The 21556-nt window shown below is 40.0% G+C and overlaps 1 protein-coding gene across 6 annotated transcripts in view; it reads right to left on the reverse strand.

The window, feature by feature from the left end:
* The window catches only part of rtel1 (regulator of telomere elongation helicase 1), a 99917-nt gene that overhangs the window by 14872 nt on the left and 63489 nt on the right, over nt 1-21556 (reverse strand). For all 6 annotated transcript variants that reach the window (XM_047608782.1, XM_047608764.1, XM_047608753.1 and 3 more), the window contains 14 exons: nt 13344-13415; nt 12051-12132; nt 11795-11927; nt 7032-7145; nt 6686-6726; nt 6487-6572; nt 6289-6366; nt 6087-6164; nt 5652-5798; nt 2475-2590; nt 1900-2023; nt 1559-1727; nt 811-965; nt 632-727 (listed from right to left, as the gene is read on the reverse strand). In XM_047608782.1, the coding sequence (XP_047464738.1) occupies nt 632-727; nt 811-965; nt 1559-1727; nt 1900-2023; nt 2475-2590; nt 5652-5798; nt 6087-6164; nt 6289-6366; nt 6487-6572; nt 6686-6726; nt 7032-7145; nt 11795-11927; nt 12051-12132; nt 13344-13415 (1491 nt within the window). The remainder of the gene's footprint in view (nt 1-631; nt 728-810; nt 966-1558; nt 1728-1899; nt 2024-2474; nt 2591-5651; nt 5799-6086; nt 6165-6288; nt 6367-6486; nt 6573-6685; nt 6727-7031; nt 7146-11794; nt 11928-12050; nt 12133-13343; nt 13416-21556) is intronic.

A 21556-nucleotide genomic window follows, 5' to 3' on the forward strand; every position in this document is an offset into this window, starting at 1 on the left:
CTTTTCACTTGTGAAATGGTATTCCCTTTGCTTGGTTTTGGTGTATCTTTCATGGAAACATCTGTAACAGCACAAAAGTCTGTCATTTTAGTGTGAGATGCACTGGTCTGAACCCCCGGCCAGATGGCGGTCGCGTTAACATATTTGACAAGCCTGAATGCGGCATCTTTGTGCATATATCTGTGCAGGGTTTATAGTCCGTCTTTATATCAGAATCTCTGTTAACATATTGTAGTATTTAGTACACTAATGCTCGTGGTTTGAGCTTTTATCCGTTAACCATATGGACTGATGATCTTCAGAAACTGCTCTACGATTAAATACACGATTGCAGAGGCAATGATGAGACTGATGAGTTTGTCAATAAAGTTGATTAACATACCTGTCTGATGACAGTTTAGCTATTGCAATGTAGCCAGGGATTTGTAGTATCAATAGTGCACACGCAAAACACCCACAGGCCAATTCTGAGAGATAATAAAATACAATTGACTTTGAGTTTGACATGTGTGCCATAGGGTGACAGGGAGGAAGTACTCCTGGCTGTACAAAACTGATACAAACAAATAAGGAATAGATCGAAAGATGGATAGATTTGTGCAGTCTGTATGTTATGCACCTTAACATTTACCTGCTCTTGGACTAACTTGATTTTACGTTTTCCTCCTCGCTGTTCCACATCCATCTTCTTCTCATACTGAAGAGACAGTGTGGACAAACGATCAGCCTTCAAAAGAGAAATGTAAAAATCAATGAAGATACACATTGTGTAAATAAAATCACTAATAATTTGATTTGAAAACAAACTACCTTTTCCTCTCTGACAACAGCATAGTCCTTTTCAAGACAATGGTTCCCTCGCTCCAAGGCATCCAGCAGGTCTGCTGGTCTCTTCTCACACTCTTGCGCATCACACTCATACCCTACACAGATCCCAGCCATCCCACTGGCTCCACTGTCATCATCTGATCACAAAGTAGCAGGTAACTTAATGCAAGGGTCTCTATTTACAGCCCTGCCCTAACATTCTGTGCACTCTGATCGTAGGCCAGCTTTTACACACACACCTGGCATTAGCATGCGTCCTCAGACAGTTTCAGTTTTACGCTCTGTATGTAAATAAGAACTGACATCGTTTTCGGCGCAGTAGAATAGTATAACAGTTATAGTCTGTAATGGATCTCTACCACTGTTCCAGAACCACAGAGAGCACTGTTTCATGTGCGTCATGACTTTGGCACACACGATAAGTTATTATTTATTGATCTCAGCCTTACTCTTTGAGTAGATTTCCTAAGACAGATGTTAATGCAAGGTCTGAACAGGCTAAGAGGGTAGCATGGTCTCTGTATGTCTCCACACCTGACTGTCTTGCATTAGGTCAGACCAACAACCTCAATATTCTCTTTCACATCTTTGACACCAAAATTTGTTCTGCTTCAGTAAAACATGAGTTTTGATAATGTTTTTTGTCGAGTAATAAATTGTGCAATCTAAATAAAATTTAATCTGAAATGTTGTGTAGACTTGAAGGAAGCATCATTAGCATTTTGCTCACCAAGTTTCCTCCGCTTCAAACTAGGAACTAGGTGGTTGTCAAGCACTTTGCCCCTCTGAGAAAGGCAGCTTTGGGAAGATGAGCAGGATGTGACGCAGAAGGGTGAAGTGTCTGGTAAACACTCGGTCTCACATCCCTGTGCTGTGCCTTTCTTTACCACAACTGGCCTCTGTCATATTTACAAAGAAACACTGTTAGTGCAAGATGACACATAGGAACCAGCATCAATAATGAGGTACCTATATATATCGGTCAGGTCTGTGAACTACTGCATCAAATACAATCGACAACAACTTTTAGATAAACTGCATTGCATCACTGTGGGAGTGCTTACAACTTACCACTGTCTGCGCAATCTTGAAAAAGTGAGTGACATCACGGACCATGTTTCCAAAGCTGTCATAGTTACGCACATAAGGTCTGACCCATGATGGCAACTGAGCCTGGACATCAGAGGCTCTAAACCTGTTGGAGATGATATATGTTATTCATATGTCATATTCATTCTTATTTTCATTTTACTTACAACAAGGTTACGTCTTCAAATATATGTGGCATGACTACATTCTTAAGATTGAAGTAATGCTGTAGTAAAAATCACGCATTACACAGTGGAGTGGTGTATGAAGTGGATCCAAATTAATCATTTAAAGTACAATGTGACAATTTCTGACAAAGAAAACCCACACCACATCTAGGAGTGAAACAATATTAAGTACTTTTAGCATTTTTTTCTTGAAATAGTTCATTTAAGTTCATTTATTAAGTAGCTGATTTATTCTCTGTCAATCTGACAATGGATTGCCTAAGTAATTATTAATCTCTGCTAGACTCAGTGTCTTCACACCAGTTCTTGCATGAGCCCTTAACTAGCAAATGTCTCAGAAAGTATTGACATGATTTTATGATTACTGACCTTTGATCACACAAGAAAATGGCTCCATAGTCCTCTTTGTGGCGAATCACTCGACCAATTGCCTGGTTCACAGCTCTGAATGCCTGCTGTCTGTACCACTCCTGCCCAGATAAATACTGTACGCACATACAGTGATGCTTAGAAGCATTTGCACCTCCCAGAAGTTTCGACATTAATGCAGAAAAATCACTCAAAACATCAGGATATTTTGACACAGTTTCTGAGAGTAGAGAAAGAGAACCCAGTCAAAGAAATGAAAATTAAATAATTTATTAATGTGCAATTGTTTATTTAGGAAAATTACCCAATATTACACCTGTGAGGTGCAAAAGTAGGTGCGCATTTAGGATTACTGTTCCGCAGTTATGGAAAATTGTAAAATTTCCCATTTTCTGTCCAGTTATGCCTCCTGTAGCCTCAGTATGTGTGTTAATTTTTCCCTTAAAAATATTTATTCCACAGTTGTTAACCATTGATTTTTTCGTCGGTGGTATTTCCTTTCCCCAGTTTCTCATGAAGGCTTTCTTGACTGCCAGCAGCAGTACTTACCATCACGAGTAATAACAGCCTCTTCTGACATTTGCATAAGTAAAGCACCGAACAGGGCTTAGGCACTCCCTATCCTAATATTTGTTGCTCCTTACATACTATTTCCCCAAAATACAGCTATTTTTTCACTTTTCCAAAAAATGTGAGTGGTCTACAACATCCTCACCAACATTTCTAACAGCTGTGCAGCTGCGTATTTTTTATTTTTGTGAAATAAAAAAATGTGAACTCCCTCCAAATTCATGAATTGGTGAATGAATGATGTACCTTCACATTTTGTGCCACTCCTCATCTGAAATTACTATATAAGGTAATATATTGCCTACGGGCGGCTATGGCTCAGTAGGTAGAGCAGATTGTCCATGAACCGAAGGGTTAGCGGTTCGATCGAGCGCGAGTGTGCCATATGCCGAAGTGTCCTTGAGCAAGACACTGAACCCCCAATTGCTCCCAGTGCAACTGGCGCTGGTGTGTGAATGTGTGTGTGCTTGTGTGAGTGAATGGGTGGATGTGTCTCTGACTGTAAAAGCGCTTTGAGTACCTTTGAGTAGGTAGAAAAGCGCTATATAAGAGCAAGACCATTTACCATTTACCATTTAAGGTTCTTCCTCCCATTTCACCTTGCAGAAAGTTATAATGTAATAATCAACTCATAGTGTAATAAAATCATGAGCACATAATGTAATAATGGTTTTGCACACAATGTAATAACTTATTACATTATGAGCCTTGCTGCTGCATTATCGTAATCCATTGGTTTTATATAGCACTTTATCAAAGACACTTACTTTATATTGGATACATTATTCATTTGGTAACCCTGGTCTATAAAAGTTATCAGCAGAACCAGTGACAAAGGCAAGCCTGGTGGACTCCAACTCTCACTGGGAACAGGTCCAACTTACAGCTGGCTACACGGACCAAACTCGCATTCCTTTCGTACAGGGACTGAATGGCACTTAGCAAGGGGCCATCCACCATATAGTCCTGAAGCAATCACACAGGATGCCTCTGGGGACCCCCTTCATACTCCTCTGGGGACACAGTCGTAAGTCTTCTCCAAATCCTGCGTAAGCGCAAACAAGAGTCAGGATCTATTCCTTCGACCAAAGGTGCAAGGAAGCAACCAACCGGGAGAACCCCAACATGGCGGAGAGTGTGGGGGCAGACAAAAAGCCCATCCCAGCGCTTTGCCTCTCACGCAGCGAATCCCTCTCAAGGACTTGGGTTCCAGAGCCGACGCTATCTGTCAAGATGGGGCTGGCCAGACCCCATGGGCAAAGGCCCGGCCATCAGGTGCTCGCCCATGTGCCCGGGCCCTGGTAAACCGCCCATTTCAGGGTCTCCGAACCGTTCTTTGTCTGACTCTTCAGTGTAGGGGGCAAAATACCCCGGACAGCATAGCCCCTAAGATCCACCAGAGTAAGGTGACAGTTCATCTTATCTTTCTGTACTTCTTGTTCTAAATTTTTATAACTTGTACTATGCAGCTCAAAAAGGTTTTCATCGTGACAACAATTCCTGGATCTCTCTCAGTGGGTTATAGTTGATTGCTAGAGTCTAAGTTTTAGATACACTGATTTTACATCCTGAGAAATGTCCATACAGTTCAATTGTCTACATCAGATTAGGTATGTGTTGTGTTCGGTTGTCCGACGAAAGGTATGTCATCAGCAAAAAGCCCAATTTTGGGCTCTACATCCTTAATTGTGACACTTTTAATTTCTTAATTTTGTCGAACTGCTTGAGTCTGCTTGAGTGTATAAAGATCACAAAAAGAATCAAAGACAAACAACATCCTCGTCTTTTAACAGTATTTTGTCCGTAGAATTTCAATTAAGAGTTTTAATCAGTTGTACTGATTTTTTACTTTTTTTTTTTTCGCCCAGACTAATTTAAGGTCACATATCTGCCGTTGTGGAATTAACATTATATATATATATATATATATATATATATATATATATATATATATATATTTATAAATATTTTTATATATTTATATATTTCTCACCATGTGCAATAATTTTTTTCTCTGTAGAGCAATAACTCAGAACACAGGTTCACTTCACTTATACTTGTACATATTGTTATATATATATTTCCTATATTTTTTAATTCTCTTACTTATTTTTATTGTCTCTTACTTATTCTGATTCTCTTTTCTGGGTTGGAGCTGCTCTAACAAAAGGTAAATTTCCCCTGGGATCAATAAAATAATTGATTCTGATTCTGGTCTGGGATCTCTATTTTCTGTATGGTATTCACTGCTTGTTGCTTTCGGATAGATTTTGCTTTGGAGTTCTGTTGCTCTGGGACCAATCTCATAATAATTTTGCTTCAAATACGTATTCTCCTTTCACTCCTTTGCATATTCATCCATCCATCCATCCATGTAATTCATTTATCTTGATTTTGGTGTCCTTAATGTGCTTACATATTTTTGGGTTGTTTGCCTTCTGGTACCATTGCTCTAATTCTCTCAGTTTTGCAGAGTGATTTGAATATGCTCCTCTCTGTTTTTTTTGAATATATTATATATATATTGAATATATATATTTTGAGTCCTTTAACTAAAAATCTATCATTTTCATCAAGCATTTTCAGTCAAATAGTAATCAGTTTCACCTTAAGACCATCAGCTTTCTTTCGGCTCATCTCATCCAAATACTGCATTTTTAGGATGACTCTGGGGTCCAACTTTGGAGGGAAAGGAAGGCCAGTGATGATGACACCCCGACCAAAAGTGTCAGCAAAATCCAGGCCTTCGCTAGCCTGACACAGGAAGACATACAACTTAATATAGTACAAGACATACATGCAAACTTACACATGACAATAGGAATGGAAAATAATGGATGAGAATTTAAGTGAAAATGATTAATCTGATGTTAATGCTAAAAATGCCTTGAACGATGTTATATGTCTTCATAATATAAGGATATTTATTTAAAAGATTTATGATATTTAACCAAAATCCGACATCTCAAAGTTTTCAAGGTAAAGCACTAGTTTCTGAAACATTAAGGACATTCACAGACTCTGGACATCCTGATTCCTCACCTTCCCTCGACACACAGCAAAGAAAGTCCCCCCTCTGGATGTTGGATCATTGACTTTGTTGTAATATCCATCTATAACCTAACCAAAAACAGTGACATTGTTGTTAATGAAGTATTGTCTGACTGCTAAAGAAACTTGGAAAAGGTCAGTTCTTGTGGGTTTCCTTGTCATGTGTCTGAAAATTTAATAAAACTACACATACTTCAGTAAAGGTGCCCTTCCCTTTAGGTTCAACAAACATAGGCTTTAGTTTGTCAATGCGACTTGCATGTCCTTGAACCTGGTGAGACAACAGACACACACTTATTTGAAATTGAAACATATTCACGGTTGGTTATATTCAGTGGTTAGAATATAACAAAAAAGTAATGTCTTCATGAAGGTTATTCTGGTGACTTACTCTCCAGAAGTCCAAGGTCTTTTCCATCAAAGGAAAGGAAGGGAAAAACACTAAGAGACCATGAGGAACCACGCGGCTCAGGTTAGCTAAGGAGACAACACAACAAGATCAAACGATGAAAACTGCCTCTCATTCATTAGACCATTTAAGGTGAAATAACAGTTACTTAGTAAACAAACTGTATATTGTGTGATCTCACCAATAGTGTTGCCTAAAGATGCCATGTTTTCAGGAACAAACCTGTCACGGAAAGTGAGATCGCTTAACAAGTCACAACAGTCCGTCACAGAATGTGATAAGATGAACACAAAATGAGGTTGTTATGCAAGATGTATAGCTCTGTGTTAACGAAAAGACTTAACTTGAGTTCTGGACAAAACAAAAGACGATAAGAAAATTGTTTGGCTAAATTCCCTCACAAAGGATGGAGAAAATAATGTGCCCAATAAGTCTTCCAACTCCCACTTCCAACATGTCTATGTTGGAAGTGCAAACTGCATTTGTGGCTTGACAAAAAGTACTGACATGACCGATAGAAGATTCACCTCCGATCAAATGCTGAGCTTAGCTTCACTCCATCTGGGCCTCGTTCAATTATGCTCACAAAGATCTGGTCCCGTTCAATCACATGGCTGTTCTCCAGACACACTGGGAATTCTCTGAGCCAAAAGAAAGGAGAAAAACACACATGAGTTGACCAGGGTCACAGGTTGTTCAAAAAAACAAACATTTCCCATAAAACTTATTCAAAACATCAGCGAATATTGATTTGTGGCACTTCCCAAGAATGTAGGGAAGCGCCTCAAATGTGAAGCCAAAGCAGGCCTATATCAAACACTAAAACATAGGTCTTTAACAGCAGGTCCATGACACGTAGGGGGAGATACGGCAGGTATGCAAAATCTTTGGGTGAATAGACATTATTTAGATACAATTTTCCCCAACAATTTCCTTCAATACACATGTAATATAAATATAATATGAATCCAACATATTTTATAAATGGAGGCAGCACTTCTCTTTCAGCCAGCACTTAACTCACTCAGCGATACTGGAGCCGTCTCAACAGCACACAGTTTCACACATAGTACCATACTACCGGAGACAGGTCAGTATAAGTACTGAAAAAAGTAGGCCCCGCCTCTATCATTGCTGAGCCAATCACAAGGTCACATATTACATTGACTCTGTCGGGTTCCCTGCAATTAGCTGAGAGTGTATTCATGTATTCAGACCCCAGATGAAATCCCAGATGCACTGTGCCATCAGATGGCTTGGTGATTCACTGTCCCAACAACATTTATGTATATTTAAATTTAAAACTTATGCAATATACCAGGTCTTCAAGTGCAATTTCTTTGAGTACAGTCAAGTACAGACAAAATACTAACCAAATCCTAACAGCCATTAAAAACTTAAAATTGGTTCTTTTCATAAGACCACCGGTGATCCACTAATGAAGGCTGTGCTTTTTATTAAAAGACACATTTTTCTGTTGCCATGGTTTGTGTCTATATAAAGCCAGTACATTTGAAAGTTCTTCATTTACAAAAATGGCTACAACAAGGAAACTAACACAGGAAACATGCCTGAAGGTACAGATTCTCAGCCAGGAATGGTAAAGCTGCGGCCAGATCGCATGTGCAGATGCAAGTACAGATGCAATCCTTCAGCAGTTGGATACTAAATAAATGAAAATGTCCTGATCCACATGTGCAGGAAAAAGCGCAGAATGACATCACAGGATCTCCAACAGCAGTGGTGTCCAATGTTCCACCTGCACTGTATGTGGTCGACTTTTAGATCATGGCTTAAGGTCCTACAAGGCTGTCAAGAAGCCCCTGGTTAATGAGAGGCAGAGGTTAGCTGGTGTCATTGGGCCCAAGCACACAAGATCTGGACAGTCAGGAATTGGAAGAAGATTCTTTAGTCAGATGAGTCCACTTTCTAGCTTTATCTTCGCCTGCTAATGTGAGGGTACGCAGAAGGCCAGGCAAAGCATTATCTCCAGCATGTATCTACTGTCAAAAATGGTGGAGGCAGTATAATGGTTCCGTTGAGGTCAAAACTGTATGTTTCAACAAGATAATGCCCCTTATCACACATCCAGGGCCAGTAGAAGGAACACTGTCTCCAGGTCTCAGAATGGCCAGCTCAATCCCTGGACATGAACCCCATTGAAAATCTGTGGTGGATTATCAAAAGGTCTATTTCACAGCACAAACCAAAGAATTTAGACAAATTAAAAGTAGTAATTCAAGAAGAATGGGACAAGCTTACCCCTCGACAGTTTGAAAGGCTGGTAGGCAATATGCCAGCCGGGATTAGAGCTCTACTGCAGGAGTACTTATTGTTACAACCAAGAAATGCAGAATATTATCTCTGTCGAACCTTAAAGAAGAAATGCTACAACAGGAGAAGACCAAACCAGGTGCCACTCCTGTCAGCTAAGAATAGAATAGAATGCCTTTTATTGTCATTATACGGTGTACACGAGATTGGAGTATACATTACAAAAAAATACTATATATCACAAAAAAATACAAGTATGTACATAATAGTGCAAAGAATGTACTATTTACAAGATATACAGCTAAAGGTGAAATACTAATACTAAAGCAAGCTCTGCTGAGGCACCGTGTGGCGTAGATGTCCATTAGAGAGGGGAGATGGCAGCCAACAATCCTCTGGGCTGCCTTGACTGTCCTCTGAAACCTCGCTCTGTCCGCCTTGGTGCAGTTCCCGTACCATGTGGACTCACAGTACGTCAGCAGGCTCTCTACGGAGGAGTGGTAGAAGGCTAGCAGCAGCTTCCTCTCCAGGTTGTTCTTCCCAAAGACTCTGTTGGGCCTTCCATAGTGATTTCCTTCATCTTTGTGGTATTTAGTGCTAGGTTGTTGTCTGAGCACCAGAACATTAGCTTCTGGACCTCCTCTCTGTAGGCTGCCTCGTCTCCCTTTGAGATTAGTCCAACCACAGTGGTGTTGTCGGCAAATATGGCGATGATGTTGCTGATGTGGCTGCAGCCTTAGGTGCAGAGGTTGTATAGCAGGGGGCTCGGCATGCAGCCCTGTGCTGAACCTGTGCTCAGTGTACAGGTAGAGGAAAGGTGGGGGCCAAGTCTCACAGTCTGGGGGTCTGTTGGGTAGAAAGTCTTTAATCCAGGAACATGTGGGAAGGGGGAGGCCCAGGGTGTCCAGTTTGGTGATCAGAATGTCCGCAATGACTGTGTTGAACGCCGAACTGTAATCCACAAGGAGCATCCTGGCATAGCTCTGCTGTTGTTCCAGGTAACTCAGCACAGCGTGCAACGCAGTGTGTCCTCTGTTGTGTGTGACATCACCTCTCTGTCGAAGCAGCAGTAAAGCTGGATGACACTTGGGTGGGTCTTAAAATAGGTAAGAGGATGATTGCAGAGGGCTGGACATTCAACATGTCAATCTGTCCAAAAGTTTTTTGGATGCATAGCCTACCGTGCACTCTCACACAAATATTTTAGCTGTGAAGGGAGCTAGGGAGGCAGTTTGTCATGTGTGCCAGTGCTGGCTACCCCTAATTTCAGGCATCTATTTAAGCTCAAAGTTGACACCAGTGCCCATAGTGCTGTGTTACAGGAGCGTGGAAATGGTAGCATTTTCAAGCTCAGGATGCAGTCACTGCTCCTTCATGTCAAAAAGAGCTAGTTGAGGTGATTCGGTCATCTGCTGAGGATGCATTTTGGGCACCTCTCTTTTTGGGCAACTGTAAGCTGGACTGTCCTTATCCCAGCGGGTCGACTTATCTGACTTTGCTGCACACAGAATTTGGCCATTACTATAAATCTACCTAAGAAAAGGAAAGAAATGGATCAGGCACACATGTATGTTCCAGGAAAATTGTCCATGTCATAGCTTAAGAGCTGAAAAAGATGAGCTCCTAGTCAACATCACAGAAATCCATTTTCCACAAATATGCTGTCATGGGCTGTCACGACACGTCGACGTCATTCATTTCTATAGAACATGTTGGCGTGTTGAAATGTTTACTAAAAATGCCTTATCCAAACATCAAAGGTGATTAATGCCTTGTTTCTTGTTGTTAATACTTTTATCCAGTGGAGAGCAGTAACATGACCAGTAGCTTAAAAATATCAAAATCCCAAAAGACGAGAAGGGGGTTATATAGACTGTATATAAAGAAATATAAAAATAGGGAAAATAGGAAAAATAAAAATCTTGCGAGTTTGGAGTCAGTGTTTGTGCAGTATGGTCTGAGATTGGACTCCTTGCTCTACTTCCACCAATTACAAAGAAATGTTGGTTTATATACTGTACTTATTTTAACTAACTAAAACAAAACATTTCATCGACTTCAGTCTGGTGGTGGTCAGCACTCCAACCCACCAGGTTTCAGATTAGGCTTAAAACTTTCCATTTTATACCTCTTAGTGATGCTGCTATAGGCTGAGGCTGCTTTGAGCGTTTCCCATTATGTTTGCAACTCAGGTCAGAGTGTTGTAACACAAAGGCAAACGCATTTTGCCTAGTACTGGCTTCCCTTTACTGATTCCCAGTCCATTTTACAATTCGGTATATAGAACAAAGAGACTGTGCTTTCACAGTTGCAGCCCCCAAACTCATTTTTATTCTTTGGCATTTAATTAAGTTTGAAACATGTTTTAATTTTGGTTTCATAATTTTGTATATTGCCTTATTTATATACTTTGAATGCTTTATTGTATACTTTGGCAACTCTGTTTTACGGCACTTCGGTCAAAATCTGTTTAGTGAGTGATTAAGCAAGTATTCAACAACAAATTTACATTGACTTGGCTACGGTCATATTGTCCTTAAGTTAATGAGGAAGAGAAGCACCTTTACACATTGTGCCCCATTCAGGTGTTGCTGTTGCAACATGGACCACACACAGTCTAAGACAGTCCAGTTGAATGTTCTTCTGTTGTTGTGTGTGTATCCCAGAGGATGCAGAGAGAACTCTGCATAACACTGGATAACAGCCAAAACAAGCACTAGCCATAATACTTTGTTTGTGATATCTGATAAGACGCAATTAAAAAAAAAAGTAAAACAAAAAAATCTTAACAGTTCTGAATGAAATGTTTGATCTTGTTCTAACATGTTAGATACCTGGGGAAAGTAGAAAATAGATTTTTGGAAACAGATAGCAGCAACCAACAGAGGAAGCAGCAGTTTAAATTATTAAGCTTCCACAAAGACTACTCAGATAAAACTAAGCCAGGGTATAGCGTTTTTACTGAAGTACTTAATGCTGAAGGCACAAGTGAAGCAGTATGGGTAACATAACTTACATCCTCATCTCAGAGGTGAATGAAGACAGGGGAGAGAGGGTACCACTGGTCAGAATGATGCAGTGAACACCTTGATTTACCAGATCTTGCATGCTGAAGCCAGGAGAAAAGCACCAGTAACTCAGAATGTTGCCTAAAATGTGCAGATGGACAGATTAGTACAGGCAGGTCATTAACTGACATTAACTAACTCTGAATCTGTTTACTTGTGAACACTGTCACCTTGTATTGTATATACCAAGTTATGCACTGTTACCTTGTTTCTTTGTGGAAGGTGAAGACCAAACATCAGCGCTCATTTTTTTCTTGCTATGGCGGGTGTCTTGATGAATATGAACCTGAATATGAATCCAAACAGACAATGGTAGCTGATGTCATAAAATACTGAGTTGCAATGATTAGCCAAAAATGTGAGGCAAATGATTCAACAATAAACTGATAAGGAAAATAACTCTCTGTTTGGGGAGGATGCTGCCTGCTCACTGTGTTCTTGTGTATGTGCACTTAGCCACATTCTGACGGGGTGCAGGTTTAGTCTCTCCCAAGGGCAATATACCTGGTGGCACAACCAGGTTCTGAAATAGGCATATTATGTTTGAATGTTTGTTGTTAAGAAAAGGCCAGATTGGCGAGGATCAGGCACAGTGCAGGGCAGCTAAGGGTGGGCAGAGCCTGGGAGCTGAGGTCCAACTTAAACGATCAGCTAACTGTCCCTGCATCAAGGGGAGATGGTATAATGCCTCATACGTGTGCTGTTTGAAATTTTTCTAACCACAACAGTTTCTGATGAACCCATGACTGTTGAGGGAAGGAGTTATGTTTTGCATTTTCTTGTTTTCTGCATTCTTGAATAAGCAGACATATGTTTACAAGTGTTTTTGTTGTTTTTTGTTCTCAGTTTATTCAGTTTATATTTTCAAAGTTCAAATTAAGGCTTTATGTAGGCTAATTAATAGCATATTAACGTAAAATTCACCGTTAAAATGTGGTTTAAAATCCTATTTGTATTACTTCACAGTGCAGCTTTGCCTCCTGCAATATGGAAACACAGTTACGTCACATCAGCGGGCCAGTGGAGCTGGAGCTCACTTTTAAACCTTCTTGAGGTGTCGTGGGCCTAACTTAACAAAACATCTGTGAAGGGAGGTGTCCAATTGAAAACCCCAATGATGTGCCGCATACTGCCTACTGCTGTTGGCTAGGCTAGTTACCTGGTGTCTTATCGTGTTTTACTTCCGATCTTGGCAGAGGAGAGAAGTGTTGGTCAAAGTGTAGTTGCTTGTCCCATCACTTCTTACTTGCTGCTGTTGGCTAGGCTAGTTAGCTGGTGTCTTCTTGTTGGTTGCTAGTTGGTAGCTGACTGCTACTCTGCTGGTTGGTTTATCAGTTGGACTAGGCTTCTAACTGTGTTTTGCCATTGGATCATGGCACAAGGAATTGTAACATCTTATCCTGTGTATTAATGAATGGATTGCAACCCTAACGGCATACATAGCACAGTGTGTGGAAATGCCTTGTGATTTTCACATGGTTTTTAATTAACACAAACCTTAAAATGAGCTGTGTTTGACTGCATCTGCTGTTGTCTGTCTTTCTCAGAGGGTTCACCACAGAACACCAGCTACAAGATCGGGAATGGAAGATGAATTACTGATTATTGTTTATGCATAGGAACAAAAAAGTAAATATAGTTTTTTAAACATGACACTTATAATACATTTTCTTTCAGCAAGAGGTATATGCTCAAGCTATTTCTACATGCTATAACAATCCAAAGAGCTTTTCTGGTGTTACTGGTATAGTATAGAGCATACTGAAAGTAATGATTCACAACTACAGATTTTTAGTTTTGGTATCTGTGCAGACATTAGTACCAACTTGACAACTTTCCTATAAGATTATAAGTATCCATCAGGTAGCTTCTACTTAAAATCATACTCGTCTCTACACTGGTGTTTTGGAAAGATAAAACAAACCTGCCACGCATTTGCTGGTAAGCTGTAAAGGTCATGGTAGTTTCTGTTCTAAACTAACCGTGTGCTGAGCAACACTGTGCAGTGGTGGAAAAAAGTTTTTGGACACTCCATGAATTTGTGAAATACTGCATTAAGAATCACTCTTAACCCTCCTATTATCCTTGGGGTCAATTTGACCCCATTCAATGTTCATCATTCAAAAAGTAACAGTTGACAATTTTTCTGCTTCATATTTCATGACTATTCCTTTTTTTTTTTTTTTTTTTTTTTTTTTAATTGGACAATACAATACAGACAATACAGATAACAATAATAAAGGAATAACTAGAAAATTCCCACTGGGAAATTTTGAAGGGGCTACGGGAGCTAATGCCGGGGGTACCGTCTCTGTCAACATGGGAATTAGCACACTTTGCCTACATTTAACACAATTAGCTTACACAGTTAACCTGCAGTTAGCGCACTTAACTCACATTTAGCACAGTTAGCTTACAGTTAGCATAGTTAGCCTACATTTAGTTCAGTCAACTCACATGTCGCACACTTGACCCACATGTCGCACAGCACACTTAACATAGTTAGCATACGGTTATCACAGTTAGCTTACAGTTAGCACAGTGAGCCTGAGTAATGCGTGCTTTCGCGCGCATGTTTGTACATCCTACTACTGAGTGTATATGTAACTGTAATAAAAAAAAAATTACCTGTTTGTATGTGTGTTTATATGTGTGTGTGTGGGTGGGTGGGTGAGGGAGAGCAGTGCGCGCTTGCGCACGCGCCTGTGTGTAACTAACCACAAAATTCTCTGTGCAGTGAGTGTGTGTCTGTGTTTGGTTAGGTAAAATAATACTTAGTGTCAATAATTACTATAATGGAGGACAGTGAGCGATAGTGGAGGGGGAGGAAGAAGGATAGGGAAGACAAATCTCTTATGAGACTGATTTATTTATTTATTCAGTTTTTATGAATGTTTGTTTGTTTTTGTGAATGAATGTGGTGTATTAAAATCAGGGTGTGTGTGTTGCCATATGAGACTATAACAATAATAATAATAATAATAACCATCATGATTATATCTGTCATTCCTCCTCCCCCTCCTTTGATATCTATAGGGTTAGTTGGTTATAGCAATTATAATAATAACAATAATAATGGAAATAGCATCATCAATAACAACTAGGGTTGGGCATCGTTTGGATTTTAACGATTCCAATTCTCAATTTCGATTCCTGTTCTAAACAATTCTTGAGGTGTAGGTCAACAGGTCACAAATATTTCACAAGAGATTTTTTTCATTTGAAAAAGCCTTTATACAGGCCATTTTTATTTATTCACATTGCCAGTTAACTTGATACAGTTTAATTTGGCTGCTGTACTGTAACTGGGGTATTCAATTACAAGGGAGGGTCCCTAACTGTAACTGTAAAACTGAAACTTGCTGAAATAACTTCAAGTTGGCAGCAGTCTAAAAAACAAAGAGCTGCAGCCCAGTTGGGTGTATATAGCCCCATTTTTGCTCCATCGGGTCAACCCGGGTCAACAACTCGGCAATGGACTCAGAATTTTATCAGATTTTTATAGTTTTTTCCCTCTGATATATCAGGCAGATATATCTGCCTGTTACATCCTGACTCGACGGCCTGACAGAATGTATCACTGTATAAGCTTCAGCTCAAAAACAAGTTTTGGTCTATAAGCTAGGAGCTCTCACAGCGGGTCGACCCTTTATTTTCAGACCCAGGTCGACTCGGCTTTGGTGCGCTTTCACACCGGGTCAGACCTCCCGCTGTGAGAGCTGCCTACCTGTTTTTTCCTCTCTCATACGTAATTGCGTACATTGCAGATAAATTGCAGTTTGTTGATAACCTGAAGAATGGACCGGTCAATTATTATACCATGCAGGAGAGGGGGTTTTGTCATATTTGTTGTGCATCCTCAGGTGTTGCACTGTGCCAATCCGTATGTTTTCAAATTAAAAGGAAGCTAGACTTTCAAGCTGCGTTTTTTGCAGTCCATGTTCAGACGAGTGATGTTCTTCTTACTAGGGGAGCATACCGGGCGGAGTAATACAAATCCCGGAAACAAACGGAGCACGCAGGGTGGAAACAAACTAGTGCGGCATTTAGGTAGAAAAAAAAAGAATCGAAATTCAAACATCTTCTTAATGGTTCCACAACCGGACATCCTATTTGGAACTACTTAGCCCAACCCTAATAACAACAGCAAGAAATAACAGGAGAGGGGCAGTGGAGGACAGATACTTGAATGAGTTATAATTAAAGAAAGGAAAGGAACAGTGTAATACCATAATTCATTAGTAAAGATACTATCTATATAACATAACAACTGTGAAGCTACAGGTATGTTTTAAGTTAATGATATTCTGGCTATGGTATTATAATAAGATGGAATTGGCTCTGAGGCATCATGAAGGACTGTTTTGTGAGGAGAAAATGAGTGGTGACCAAACAGAGAGGGGTTCCCTTGCAAGCTGATGATTGAAGTCTAGGGGGATATAGGATAGGGGGATATGGCAACCCAAGAAGACAGAAAGTGATTTGGTGACCTTGCTCCAGAATTGTTCAACAGTTTATTTTGCATGCAGTTTGTGCAGATTTCTGATGTGGATCCTATTTTTGCCAATTTCTATCCTGTGTAGTGAATCCTGTGACTGGTTTCCCATAGAAGTGATGGAGATGATTGAGTAAGCATTTATTTCTAGGAAGGATGCCTACTCTTTTAATGAGCTTGTCTGGATTACTGAGGAGGGATGTGTTGAAGCGCCATCTGGGGCTAGATTTAAGTCGCTTCCAAGTGAATGTTACTGGTGCATGGTTACTGATGGTTATAGGATGATTTTTTTGAATCTAAAACATGTGAGATTATTGGGTTACTAGTGAGGAAATAGTCAATGCGTGAGAATGACTGGTGAACTGATGAAAAGAATGAATATTGTTTTGAGGATGGGTGTTGTACACGCCAACCATTGCCAAGACCAGTATCACTCATGAACTGTTTTACTGTGTCCATGGATTGCTAGTTGCGTTTATTTGTGGTGTTACTTCTGTCTATTGATGGGTTAATGACTGTGTTAAAGTCTTCTCCTATTAGTGGGGGACTATTTGAGTTGATGGTAATGGAGGATACGAAGTTATTGGAAAAGGATGGGTTATCAGAATTTGGACCATAAATATTGCTGATTGTTAGTGAGTTGTTGTTGACTGTGATATTTAATATGATGAAACATCCTTCTGGGTCACCAATAGTGGAGTTGTAAATGAATGAGATTTTGTTGTGTGTCAACATAGCTACTCCTCTTTGCTTTCTATTGTAATGGCCTAAGAATACTTGATTAAATTGTAGTTTGTTATGATCTGTTTTGGAGAGAAGAGTTTCCTGTAATAAACATGTCTGCTTTTAACTTTGTTCATTGGTTGAATATTTAGTTTTTCTTTGCCTGAGAACCAATTCCACAAATATTCAAGGTAACAAACTTTAGCTGAGGCAACATAATAACATCAATCAATCAATCAATCAATCAATCAACTTTATTTATATAAAACATTTAAAAACCACAGGGGAAGCCAAAGTGCTTTACATTGGGACATAAAATAGGTTTAAGATGAAGAGAAAAGGCAGAAAAAACACAAACACAAAATCATTTCAAAAAACAGACAAACAAAACAAGCAAAGAAAACAGGAACAAATAAACAAACAAATAAAGGAACAAACAATCTCACTGCAAGTTGTTATGACTGCTCTTACCTTCCTTCATCATCTGCTTGCAGATGGGGAATAGCTGCTTACGTCTGTGGTTGATTTCTGTTGGATATTGGTTGTTGAGTCCATAGTCCGTTCCTTGGAGTTGTCTGCCTTGTCGTTGGACCAGTTCTTTTAGTTTGAAGTGCTTGAATTTTGCAATGATGCAAAATGTGGGGTTGGATAGTGTTCCCAGACGATGAACGCAGTGAAAGGTGGTGGTGTTGTTGACGGTGTCCGTGGCAAGTTTTAATTGTTTGATCATAAAATCCTTGATTGTTTTTTGGGTTCGTCTGAATGTGGCTCATGAATGCCAGTAAAGATCAAATTGTTCCTCATGCTGCATGTCTGTAAATCCAGGATGGTTTCTTTAATGATTTTATTTTCTGCGGTGACTGTAGCGAGTTGACAGGTGATGGAGGAAAGTTGGGAGGACATTGCTGTTACGGCTTGGTGAAGTGACTTATTTTCTTGTGCAAGTGCGTCGATTTGTTGTTGGCTGTATTCCAGGGTGTGATGGAGGTTTTTTAGAATTCTTTGTGGACAAGTTCGATGAGTGCCTACAATTTTCAATAAAATTAAAAAAGAAAAAAAAAGTTTGATGAGTGCTACTCTGCCATCCAGCCCGGTGAGTTATTGTCAATATGTAGCCAGGACGGGTCGGCAGGGTCCCGACTACGCTGTTTGTGTGTAGTACTCATGGGGCTGGTTCTCACATTCTGCTTTATTCCTGCATGACAGTGACATGAGACACAATGCGAGTGCAATGGTCATCTCCTCTCCACATAACTCCTCTCCCAGTGAGGGACAGCGCAGACTGAGGAGGAGCGGCACAACACCCGTCACACCCACTGACTTTCAAAATAAAAGCTCAGGTTTGTAAAAATAAAATAAATATAAAAATACATCAGAACAGAAATCCATATTTACGGTAAAAATAAACTTAAACACATCATGTGATGGATTTTGGTGAAATAAATTATATATAAAAAAATACCCAAATATCTCATTTTCTTTTCCTATCTGTTACAAATGTATATAAGCATGTCTTTAACCTCGGTGGAGCACGGTTGCATCGGTGATGAAGATAATGGAGTAGAGACGGGTGAAGCTGGTGAGTGGGGTGTGCGTGTTTTTTTTTTTTCTTTTTGGGAAACTTTTCGTGTAGTAATCATCACTGTATTCCTCAAGGTTATCCAGGTCTGCTGTGTAGTTCGATTTGTTGAGTGAGAAGTGAAAAAAGAAGAAGAAATAAATGAAATCGAGAACAAGTAGGGGTTGAAGTGGGTAAAGTTTGTTCAGGTGTCTAGCAGCAGGCTGCCATGTCGCGTACGCACTGTCTCACGTGAGTTTGCGGTCACAGCGTCATCACCCAGGAGACCCACAGCATGGTCGACTTTCCTAATTTACTGGGGAAAACTGGTTAAGCATAAAATTATCATCATGATGATATTTTTTCAATGTGCTGAACACATATTGCACGCATCAGTGTTACTCTGGGGTCAATTTGACCCCAAGCTGTTTTAGCTGTGCAAAGCTTGTGTGTGTGAGCTAACATCCCCACAACTGCAGGTGCAGACTTGATACTCTTGAGGTGATACATAAGAGTGGGAAAAACAACTATTAACACTAGAACTTGTGAACTCCTGCCAATATTAGGAAGCCAATGTAGAGCTGATCACATCTAAGTCCTTCCAACTACACATGCCTCCCCTCTAAAATTATCATCTCAAGTACAATATTGTCAGTTGATGGTTATATGAAGAGCTCGAATAATAATAATGTTCAACATGGCTGGCTGTGTGTCTGGTGGGATACACTCTTAGCAGCACATCTACCTTGTTGCTGAAGTTTTCAGAAACCATAATTTTGCATTTTATGGTGCTCACGTGACACACGAGGAGAGGAAAACAATATTCTCATGCAAACTTTCCCGCACCATGGGCATGAAGTATATGTGTGACCTACTGAACTCACACCTGCCAAAGTAGAACTGATATTTCCCGCGCTGTGGAGGGCGGAGTATTCCCACAAGGACATATTTCATGCAAACATATAAAACACATAAAAGCTGGATAATTTGGGATGTGCAAGATTTTCAAGATACACTAAGTCTGAAATTGAAAGTTTGACATGATGGGGGCGCTAGAGGGAAAGTTCATATTGTCACCAAAACCAGTGGGGTTCATACTCTTGTGGTCATGAATGTTGTCAGTAAATTTGAGAAGATTACTATGAAAACTTAAATACATTCATTCTAATGTATTCTAAAGGTTTGGCCTGATGGTGGCGCTAGAGGGAAGGTCAACTCACTGGATCAAGGGGTTATTTATGTTTTCAACAAATAAACAAGGTTCCTGACACAAAATCCTAACAAAATATCAAATAAATCCTAAAACAGACATTAAAAACTTAAAATTCATTGGTACCATAAAAATACATAAGACATTTTGAGTATTGGGTCATTTTGGAACCAGAGATCCACTATTGAAGGCCGTACTTTTTATGAAAAGACATATTTTTCTGGTGCTGTACTTCGTGTCTATATAAAGCCAGTGATGTGATGACATTCTCTATGCAGAATGACATCACAGGAGCTCCAACAGCAGTGGTCAAACCAAACTGGTGTCCAGTGTTCACCCGCACTGTACATGGTCGACTTTTAGATCACGGCTTAAGGTCAAGAAGCCCATGATCAATGAGAGACAGAGGTTAGCCGGTGTTGTTGTGTCCAACCACATAAGAACTGGACAGCCAGGAACTGGAAGAAGATTCTGTGGTCAAATAAATCCAGTTTCCAGCTTTATCTTCCTCCTGCTAATGAGAGGGTACACAGAAGGCCAGGCGAAGCATTTTCTCCAGCATGTACAGTACCTACTGTCAAAAATGGTGGAGGCACATTGAACTTTGAAGCCAAATATTGTGCAATTCTTGAAACTCACACGCTGCATGTGCACTGTTCCTTCGAAGTCGTAACTGGATGTTTCAACAAGATAATGCCCCTTGCCACACATCCAGTCCCAATGGAACTTGCTGAAGGAGCACCGTTTCCAAGGGTCTTGTTTTAAATCAAAGCCAACCCAGTGCACATCTCCTTTCCACCCTGGGATGCTTGGTCACCGGAACTTTTCAGTGAGAGTTTGGAGTATATGCGGCATTTCACAGCCGATGCCGGCGGTGTTGGATGAAGTAATTTCTCTGGCCTCAGTTTACATACAGTTCCCATACAGATATCACCAACAAGCCCAAATTAAACGAGAATTTCGGGCCATTGCTGGATTCCCAAACATAATTTGGAGCCATAGATTGATCCACATCGCAATAAACCGCACAATAGTTACGCGAACGGGGAAGGATTTCATTCAATCAATACACAAATAACGGGAGATGTAACTACTTCTGGTAGAAACGCACTTCAGTGTAAACCTCAAAAACTCATTCAAACTAGAGAGAGGATCATACCAAGATTTTAGGTCAGTCCTGTTAGCTGATGTTTGAAATGTGAGAAATATCATTTTTCTTTATTTTAATTTGCTCTAATTAAATTTATTTAACACTTGTGATGCGCATGCATCAATCTGTTTCGGTGATTCATTTATTTGCAGTATAGTACAGTCGTCAGATGATCCTTTATTTCATTTATGGATTTGGTGGGGTCTTGTGCAACAATGATTTTCTTCCAACTCCCCCATCACTACTGGCACGCACAGGCCCTTTGTCTTTGCAGTGATTTCGGTGACGGTGAAAGAAACAAAACAAAACAAAAAATCCCTTCACGCATTCTTAAAGGGATTGTTGCTAGCATACATGGTGAATTCGGGGTGTTTCTGGATGCAAATGACCCGAACCATGCGCGAGCATGGTAGTTAAGAACAGTTGGGATTTATCACTACCGATTACTTATTAGTGTGCATAGGACCGGTGTCTGCATGTTTGATAAATCCGGATTCTTTTGTACTTACATGCATTGAAAATCTGTGGTGGATTATCAAAAGGTCTGTTTGCAAGTGCAAACCAAAGAATTTAG

This window comes from Mugil cephalus, chromosome 1 (genome assembly GCF_022458985.1).
Source record: "Mugil cephalus isolate CIBA_MC_2020 chromosome 1, CIBA_Mcephalus_1.1, whole genome shotgun sequence".
Lineage (NCBI taxonomy): Eukaryota > Metazoa > Chordata > Actinopteri > Mugiliformes > Mugilidae > Mugil > Mugil cephalus.